General features: G+C 30.4%; 1 protein-coding gene across 6 annotated transcripts in view; it reads right to left on the bottom strand.

The window, feature by feature from the left end:
- The window catches only part of LOC112502781 (F-actin-capping protein subunit alpha), a 60,803-nt gene extending 51,057 nt beyond the window's left edge, over window positions 1–9,746 (bottom strand). For 2 of the 6 annotated variants that reach the window (XR_003067761.1, XM_025106786.1), the window contains exons 1-2: window positions 9,098–9,746; window positions 8,980–9,031 (exon numbers count right to left, since the gene is read on the bottom strand). Coding sequence is in view for 5 of the 6 variants with exons in the window: in XM_025106786.1 (XP_024962554.1) it covers window positions 8,980–9,031; window positions 9,098–9,180 (135 nt within the window). In the remaining variant the exon portion in view is untranslated. Of the gene's footprint in view, window positions 1–8,334; window positions 8,520–8,979; window positions 9,032–9,097 lie in introns of all 6 variants that reach the window. The other 4 variants (XM_025106785.1, XM_025106784.1, XM_025106783.1 and 1 more) reach the window with 4 other exon arrangements.
- Between the last annotated feature and the right edge of the window lie 1,080 nt (window positions 9,747–10,826).

Here is a 10,826-nt window from a genome sequence, read left to right as displayed (position 1 = left end):
TGGAGGTTGTTAATCATGGATATTATCATCTTCATTATTTTAATTTTAGAGAAATACATGAAACCGTTTCATTAAAATTTCATTAAGTAATATATAAAACAATTTCATAACCATATATGAAACAACTTCATAAAAAAAGTATTATATGAAACAATTTCATGGAAAAATTTCATAAGATTAAACAATGAAATCGATAAGTGAGAGTAGTTTTTACGGTTTTTACAAATTGGAGTGGTTTTCATTTAATCGACTCTCTCTCTCCCCCCCTCTATATATATATATATATATATATATATATATATTAAAAGAACAACCAATAATGATAAGGTGGATTCATATATCAAATGTAATATTGATTCTTATTAATTTGATATATAAATATAATCATCGATTCATTAAGCTAACTTCAGTAATTTTAAAAAAGATTATTGTCACCATGCAACGCATGGTGTCAAACACTAGTTATGCATAATTAGAACTTATAAAAGCTCGATGTTTGAATTTGTATAACTAACTGCGGATAAACATAATTAAACAGAGGATAAACATCTCATTTTAAAATATAAAAAATCTAAAATATAATTAGGATAATTGTCGAGTTCTAACAAAATAATTAAATATTATCTTTATAAGAAAATTATATTATTAAACCAAATATAAATTACTTCGTTATTGTACCTAAATTAAATTATAATAAAAAATTGAATTAAAAAATTACACAAAAAATGAGGAATTTTAAATAGTTAATTTGATACGAATATCGATATATTTTTCTTATGCATAAAGTACTGTATATTGATGCATATTAATTAAAATTCAAGATTACAAGTAAATTATGCATAGTTACAACTTATTAAAGCTCGATGTTTGAATTCGTATAACTAACTGCAGATAAACATAATTAAACAGAGGATAAACTTCTTATTTTAAAATATAAAAAATCTAAAATATAATTAGAATAATTATCGAGTTCTAACAAAATAAATAATTTTTATCTTTATAAGAAAATTATATTATTAAACCAAATATAAATTACTTTGTTATTGTATCTAAATTAAATTATAATAAAAAATTGAGTTAAAAAATTACACAAAAAAGGAGGAATTTTAAATAGTTAATTTGATACGAATATCRATATATTTTTGTTATGCATAAAGTACTGTATATTGATGTATATTACTTAAAATTCAAAATTACAAGTAAATTATGCATAATTACAACTTATTAAAGTTCGATGTTTAAATTCGTATAACTAACTGCAGATAAACATAATTAAACAGAGGATAAACATCTCATTTTAAAATATAAAAAAATCTAAAATATAATTAGAATAATTATCGAGTTCTAACAAAATAAATAATTTTTATCTTTATAAGAAAATTATATTATTAAACCAAATATAAATTACTTCGTTATTGTACCTAAATTAAATTATAAAAAAATTGAATTAAAAAATTACACAAAAAAATAAGAAATTTTAAATAGTTAATTTGATACGAATATCGATATATATTTGTCAAATTTTTATGATATCTTCAAACTTATATTTTATTCAAAAATAAAAACATTATTGTTTTCTTAAAATCAATAAGACCATATTATAACATCGACTGAGATAAAGAATAAAATGAAATGTTAAAATCAGGATATATCGCGTTGCATTATGCGAGTACCCTTCTAGTGTTTTATAATATAGTATAGACTAGTGTTTGTTGCTGCGAATTTTGTTTCTTTAAAAATGATGTAACATAATTAAGATGAAACACAAATTCGTTAATTTACTTTTAATGAAATGTAAAGTAAAAAAATATCGCATTCTACTTAGAGTGTGGGACAATAAAAACCAAACTCATGTACGCAATTATTTCATTATATCATATTTTCACCAATATGGATAACCAAATCCAATACCAATATGATAATTATAAACATTCGAATCTTATAATACTACATTATCACCCTTAGTTCTTCTATTATATTGAATATCATCTAGATATATTGATATACTAATGATATATATATATATATATATATATATAGAGAGAGAGAGAGAGAGAGAGAGAGAGATTGGTTCAAATGTTAACCAATTTTTTTATGTTAACTATGTTAACCAAACTCAACCAATTATATTCCATCTTTTCCTTTGGTTCAAATGTAACTCATATATTAAATACAAGGGTATTTAAGTAATTTGTAATTTTATGTAACTCCCAAATAATTAATTGAGAGTTATAAATTTGAAAATATCACAATTGATCATGATGCAATATTGACAATGGGGTTTCACACATGTTCATGTTCTATAATTCACATTTATTTTAATCGACAGTTCTCACCTTTGACATATGAACACATCAGAAATCACACAGCCTTAGATGCCGTAATTCATAAGTGTTCATGTATATTCAAGTCACTAGATGTTCATATGAATACATACACACACAGAGAACATATGAAAACATGTGAACACGTATGAAAACACACAGCCCTAGATGCCTTGGTTCATAGGTGTTCATGTATATACAACAGAGTTGGCTCCTGAATATACAGAAGATGTTCATACGGTTCACATGTTGTTCATATGTCTAATCTTTTTTGTTTGATGTGGTTTGAATATATACACAAGTTGTTCATATGTCTGACAACTCGTGTATCAAAGATATATTACTTTTTACCTAAATACTCTTTGATATTTTGTTCACATATGTTAATTGAAAATATTAATTTAATAATTAATTTTCAAATATCATTAAATCACAACCATTTATTATTCAAATTTACGGTCAAGATCGGTTAACAAAGTTAACACGATAATCTTGGTTAACATTTAAACCAAACCCCTATATATATGTATATATGTATTATTTAATTAATTTTTTATATAGATTAACTTTTTAAGAGGGTTGGCCAAAATGAACCATCTTCATGAGTTCGGAGGGTAAGTCGAAATGAGCCAATAACATGAGCTTAGAAGATCGGTTAAAGGGAGTTGTAAGTTATTATATGCCCATAATTCGTTGCACATGGATACTGTTAATGAGTATGTAAACCTATAGGATTGCACACAAAGAATAAGTTTGCTTCCGTTTGAGAGTAAACCAAAAGTCATGTTCGGCAGTTAAATAATTATTCTTGAAGAATAATTATAAAATATGTGTTAAAACATGATTATGATAATTACAGGGTACTTTCAGTAAATAAGCATAATTATTAATGTTTTAGATAATTGTATAATTATTTACAAATAAACATCAAACTATATTTGAGTTATGATACCAGTCTAGTTAAACACAAAAGAATAAACATTTTCTTTTCTGTGATACACATATTAGTATTAGGGTTCTTTTGGGCTAGCACCCGGTGGAAGATCAACGCGTGTGCATGTGTGAATCAATTATAGAAGAAACCGTTGTTGGTTTCTTATTGCCCCGTCAGATACCTCGCCATATCTTAAAATGTACAATTCTAAATACCCTTGGTGTGTTTTAATTAAATGTCTCATTGAATCCAATCACCCAATTATGAAAATGTTTCGAATTCGGCTTTAAACAATAAGCTTGAAATTGATAACCAAAAGTCAAACTTTTACTTTGAAAAGTCAAATGTTGACAAAATTGTTGACAATGCTTCATAGGGAAACTTTATTAAAAATGAACACCTTCCGATAATGCACAGGGTAATCTTGCATAGATCAAAATAATCATACAGAGTCGTGAACAGAAACTTGAAGAAGTGTGTGATATACTAAAGATTGGAATGAATATCGCCCATGCCTTAGGCGATATTCTCCATGCCTTAGGCGATATTCTCCATGAACAGTGTATATAGCCCACGCCTTGGACGGTATACTCAAACTTCCACAATGGCGCTCAACAAAGAATTAAACATCGCTTGAGATTTGAGCGTTATTCTCATATATCCCTCATGTAGAATATCGGGCAACACTTTACATCACTTGTAGAATAAGTAACAAGACAAATTGCTTAGAATGAATATTGCCCACCAAAGGATCCACTTAGCATGATATCGTTCAACAAAGGATATCGGCCAAAGATATCGTTTGATACTTGAACGATTTAAACTTCAAGTCATAAACACAGATATCGCTCAGTGCTTTGGGTGATGTTCTCCGATATCGGGCAGCATGTTGAGCGGTATACTCCAAATCGCTCATGACTTAGACAGTTTTCATGGATATCGGGCAAACCTTGAGCGGTATCCTTGAATATCACTCAACGCATAGGAATTTTGTCTAAGTGTAACTATCGCTCAACGCAGTTTTAAAATAAGCCAACTTACATATCATCTTTAATGCCCGATATACTACCAAAATTGCTCATAACATCCTCAAACCTTCATTGGGCTATGTTCATCATGAATATCGCTCAAAGGTTAAATTCAACGAGCGATATAATAGAATCTGGCAGTCTAGGCTTAACAGTTCGACAAAATCATTAAAAAAATCAAAGTTTTTCAAGTAAACTCCAAAATGATGATTGATTCTTGTTCAAAATCACCAAAATACAAATTCTTTGGCACAAATTTGATTAAAACACTCAAAATCATCGTGAATTTGATCAATTTAGGCCCAAAAATGTCGAAGAAAGATTGATCGTATCGAATGGATTGTCCGATTATGCTCTGATACCACATGTAGATCATAGTTCATAAATCAATTCAAGATTAGAGATTATCAGATTGAAGATTGCACAAGATGAACAAACAGATCTGTTTATTATTCACAGAAAATAGAAATTCTATAGAAAGCAATCCTCTCACTTAATCCTTCTAAATATCCCCAAGTTAATGAAAGATTTATAAAGTCATCTTTTGTATTTTATTGTAATATATTTGTATATGGGCAATGGTCTTACATGAAATGACCCTATAAATAGACATCATGAGCTTATTTGTAATAATTCATTTGTTCTTATCTCTTATGATCAAAGTTTATGAGCTTATTTGCATACATTTTCATTGTGCTTATATGAAATATCTTAAGTGGGACTGAGTGCTTATTCAAGTATAACCTTTATGGACTATCACACCCGATAGCCTTACCCAAGAGGACAACCATACAGAGAGGTGAACTAAATTGCAAAATGGGTATATGTGCTGAGCTTAAAATGAAAAAGAGAGGGATAGTAGTTGTGAGCTTAACAAAATTGACTGAGAGTTGTATATAGGATTAAAAGAATTTCAAAATCCTAATCTAGCTATTATAATCCAAGCAAACCACACAATCTATTAGTTCTCAATTCTTTGGAGACTAATATTGAAAAGGCAAAGTCCATGCCCACTCTTGTTTAATACCCCACCAACTACTCAGTTATCTCTTAAAATATAATTGTTTTAATAACACTTGGGAAACACAGCTCATTATCTATCGATTTCTCATTCGTAGATTATTGATATTGAAAAAGAAACCTTTTCAAGTTTTCTTGAGCACAATCGAGTCTGATAAATTTGCTGTATCAAATTGAGCTTATTTTGAAGCATTCGTTGCTTTGTCTTTCTACACTACACAAATTTTACAGAATATTTGTTATTTTGTCATAATGTTCATAGATATTTTTTTTCAAGCTATCAATGATTGAATGGAAGTCTTGCTGAGATAAACGTTAAAAAGTCTCATATTTAAGTACATCTGTTGCACATAATATATTTGTTGTATTCATAGGCCAATCTTTGTATAAAAGATTGAAAACAGATTTATAAGTTAAATCTATTTTTTCTCAAATCATGTTCTGATAAGAATACATAGACGAATTTGAAAAGATTTGCTTATAATTTATGAATTGATGACATTAACCATTGAACATTCATTTATCAATATGATGTTTATGATCTTCGTTCACATCATAACGGGGAGATGATACAAAATGAATGGAAATTGTCTGAGAGATTTCTGTCAAAGGGGAGATGAGATAAAATGAATGTTGATGTTAAGATTAAGGGAAACTGTTGGAAATTATTGTTGATTGCTAAAGATTGTTACGATGATATGGTTAAGGGGGAGTTAATATGAAAAATCACATAAAAGGGAGATAAATGAAGATTATTACAAACTGAAGATGATTTTAATTGTCAGTTATAAAGGGGGAATGTTGATCATCTCTCTCAGTGATTTGATGATAATCCCTTTTATCTATCGAAGTGTGCTATCTATGTATTCAGCTTCAATGATCATCATTGAGTCTGTTTAGTGATTGTTGAACATGTATTGTAATTTCTTCAGAGACAAGTATCCTTCAAGAAGACAAAACTCACACCACAGAACCTTCAACGACATCAAAGATAGAAGCTGAAGATAGAGACCAAAAAGTTTGTGATCTGAAGCGGTTTTCAGTGATAACAAGTTCGTCTACAAAAGTGTGAAATCTACTCACGATTCAACAAACATTGATCAGACCTCTAGCATCATTCCAGTGTCAACGATCAAATGAATCTTGTCGAACAAGATTAGTTTTTCTCTTGTCCTTGTTGGTCCCAGCCGGATCTACAACAAATTATAGAGAACAGTTTGTAGAAGGGGGGATGAATACAAACACATCATCTTTCACTTTTAAAAAACTTATATTGATAAAGAAGATCACTATAGATTTTAACAGATTGTTTGTGAAAAAGATAAGATACAAAACTTATCTAACACAATCAAAGGTACACACAAATGACAGATAGAAAGAAGAACAAACTTGCTACAAGAAATAGATTATGAAGTAATGTGCTTTTCACTAGTTACGTGTATTAGAGGGAGGTGTATCTTCTTGGGTAAGATCTTCAAGGCAAGGATGCTTAGGGGTAGGTTTCAAAAGATAACTGAGAAGAGAGAACTACTCAGCTATTTATACCCATTGCATTAAATACAATTGAGAAGGTAGAAAGCACGTGGCAAGCTTTAAGAGGTAAGCTTGTTATTTGTTGTAGTATATAGCCTTTTGGATGTATATGAACAGTCTTCTTTCATAAAGTAGGTAAGCACACTTGGAGACAATAAAATGACTCTATACTGTAGTTTACTTAGAAAGGTATGGGTTTGTCCTTTGTGTGCAAAAGGACAAGATAAAAAAATATCTTGTTCAACAAGATTCATTTGATTGTTGACACTGGAATGATGCTGAAGGTCTCATAAGTATCCACTGAATGTTGAGTAGATTTCACACTTGTGTAGATGAGCATGTTATCACTGAAAACGCTTTAGATCATGAACTTAGTGGTCTTTATATTCATCTTCTATATTCGATATCGCTGAAGGATCTATGGTGTGAGTTTTGTCTTCTTGAAAGATTCTAATCTCTGAACGAATTACAATACATAATCAGTGATCACTGAAACAGAAATTGGAGTGCTTTTGAAGGGGTAAGTGATTATGTGTTTTAAACTTTTAACAAATATCAAATACTAGCTACTAACAATTTAATACTTATACATATTTCATATTTGTAGCTAATGTTATATTGAACTATAGTTATTTAGATACACACAAAGAAGGGGAATAGGCTTGACAGTCAAAGATTGAATAATCTTRTATTTGTTCAAAAAATTTAATGCAAAACTCATCAACAAGTGCGCGAGAGTGAAAAATCAAAACATGGATGTACCATGTACTCTTGACACTAGTAAAGCACAATCATGGATAGTTGCTATTAATGACGAGGMTGAGAAAATGGAAGAAGGTGGTAGCTTGAAGGCTAGAGAACTTCATGAGGATGACTTTGAGTCCGGTGAAGAACCACAAGTTGAAGGMGAGGAAGATTTTGAATCCAATTCCGATGATGAAAGACTTTTGGATATAAATCAAGAAGAAAACGGATTACATGGAAGGATAGTTTCTTTATATGATATAYCTAATCTAATCTAACATAAAATGTTTTTTGTATATGCTATTAGAGTTTTAGATTASAGATGTATGGATTATGGAACCATTAGAAAAACTTTCTTTTTGTTATGATCTCTTCATATAATTTTTGTAAGCATTGTATATAACTATATTTGAATATTTGATATCAAATATCAATGCATAGTTCTTCTTTTGTGTATAGTTACATATGAATTTAATTTGTAAATCATTATTATATATATAGAGATTTGCAGCCTTAGGCCACGCCTTGAAAAACGTCATTGCCTAATCTAAAAAGGGAGCAGTTGTAAATAGATGCCCAAACCCAATTATCGATAGATACTAGATGTTGATCAATGGAGACAACAATAGTTGCAGATTGATGGAGGGAGTAGTAAATAGATCTTTGTGTGATGCCATCATCCTGGATCGATAATAAAGATAAAAAGGGGRATGGGGAGGAGTAAAAGGAGGATAAAAGAGGAGTAAATGACCTGATAAATGGCTGAGTCTATATGACTATTTTTTGGGCTGACCAAATAAGCGGGTTTTTTAGCCATTAAGCCACTTCTGAACAGCTTTGTATAGCTTACTGAATAAGCTATAAGCCTTATACAGCCCATTAAGCCGTTATCGAACAGCCCCTAAGTTGCTTCACATGGAAGACCTGTATTCAAATCTTTACACCTTTATCAATCTTCCCGATATGAAAGGAATTTGCACTACAATATTTTACATCAAACCAAATGAGTTATCATTTAGTCAAGGTACACATGATCTCACAATTTAGTAGATAATTACCTATGCTTTTRATGAAAAGCCAAATATATTTGCTTTCATCCAATATATTTGAACAATTTAATTTTRTAGATATAGCATTAACCTTGTTTATAAAAGCTAACTTCAAAACATATCATCCTTGATTCTGATTTTGCATGAATCAAATGATATTATATCAGATTTAACATGATAGAAAAAGAAACTTTTTATTTGTAAGAAAGTAATTGGTCGGAACAAGGATAAAGCGTGGAATGGGCATGCTAGCATGTGTTGTTGCAAACCCAASGTTATATTAAACTTGCTTCTGAAATGTTCATATTGTAAACTAGACATACAATTTAGTAGCTCCTTGCACTTACTTGTTTGACATGGTCAACTTTACCAACTTGTGCAGTCCTAGGATCAAGATATGTGTGTGAGTGTGAGTGTGAGACATGGTCAACTTTACCAACTTGTGCAGTCCTAGGATCAAGATATTCATCCTCGCTTATCTCGCTAAATGAAGAAACCAGTACCTGCAAAGACCATCTCACATAAAGAACAAGCGAGATTTGGCACATTGTCAATTATAGTAGCTAAGCTCCRAATGACTAGAAATATGCCATCACTAAGTTCTTTCTTATTTATAAATAAATAATTCACAAATAGTTTTCCCAAGTAAATCTACCATGATTCACATTCACATTTCCTGCCCACTCATCAACCTCCACCCAAAGTAAAATCGAAATTACATGGACAACATCTCCAAAAACTTATACATGATTGTGAATCGCAACTTCGATTCAATATAAAATTGTCATTTAAGATGCTATGGAATATCACTTAACGTGTAGTTTTGAAGTCTTTAATATCAACATTGTGTTGTGTTGTAAGCCAATGCAAAACCAAATAGAAGAAATAAAAGCCACCAAAGCAAACAAACCAGAAATGACATGAACCTCAACTTTGCAATGTAAATGATCAACAATTTAAATATTTGATGAAAGTGAATCTAGTTACAGAATATATKCTTRCTACCTACTAAATAACTCCTCCCTTCAAATGAAAAACTAAAGAATGAACAAAGAAGTATGATCATCTTTTGTTTGAACATTATATTKATTGTGAAGAGTGTCCAAATACTAGGGAAACATAAAGAAAATTGCTTAAGATACAACAATAAGGAAAAGGTACTAGTAAGATACTTGTCCTTTTTAACCGTGTTGAGATCTTTTTCAGTGGTACAATTTACTATGGAAATTTACTTTAATTGTAACGGATTATAAGGAAAGAATAAATTTGCACAATATTAATAACTGAACACTGAAAGAATATTAATTGACTAGAAAGATGTCAATGAATGTAAGACATAAATAGAACTCATAAGTACATGTCTCATTTACTTTTCATGGATCTTTTTCAGTGAACTGATCATTTTATTGAAATATCTTTTAAGGGAAAACGTTACAAGTTATTACAATCAGTTTTGGTAGACCTAAAACATAAAGGTTATACACTGAAAGAAAAGATAAGAAATACAAGATATCACAAGACTGAAAGGACATCTAATCTAGATTACTGAAGTTGATGTAGACATGGGCATCTTCTCCCAACATCTTGCGTCTGAGCATTTCCTTTCGAATCTTTGCGCTCCATCATATATTCTAATAGATCATTATTCATCCAAGTCCTTAGATATTTTAAGTGATCTATAGAGCAGAGATGGAGCTTAGATACTCGTTATAACCTGTATTGACCATCATAGTCAATGAGCTTGAGTCCATATTCAGGTTTCACATGCAATGTGTTGGGTATATAAGGACCCTTATCAGGCAGTGACAAGTTCAGCATTGAGATATCTGGCTTCTTTCGATCCTTGATAAGTTCATCCATTGAGAATTTTGTCTCGTGTTTGTTCTTGTGGGATTGTCCATCTTCAGGTTCTGAAAGAGATTTTCTTCGAGAGGGCGACTTCTTTGGCAGAGGAGGAACCTCGATGATATTCGACACCTTGTTGAATAATTCATTCAGAACTTCTTCAATAAAAGGCTTATGCTTGGATTTCGATCTTTAGATAGCTTGCCAAATATCTTGCCATTCGTAGAAGCCATATTGACTGAGTAAGGAAGGATACTTAGTGACAACATTTTTGTCTTCTCAGAATATGATCATTGAGATTAGGTGAGCACCATCTTTCATACGACCACTGATAGTGATGTTTGTGATT

The sequence above is a fragment of the Cynara cardunculus genome, unplaced genomic scaffold, assembly GCF_001531365.2.
Source record: "Cynara cardunculus var. scolymus isolate 2C unplaced genomic scaffold, CcrdV1 Un_Scaffold_1917, whole genome shotgun sequence".
Taxonomy (NCBI): domain Eukaryota; kingdom Viridiplantae; phylum Streptophyta; class Magnoliopsida; order Asterales; family Asteraceae; genus Cynara; species Cynara cardunculus.
The sequence above is the reverse complement of the archived record's forward strand: the minus strand, read 5'-3'. Positions and strand labels throughout refer to the sequence as shown.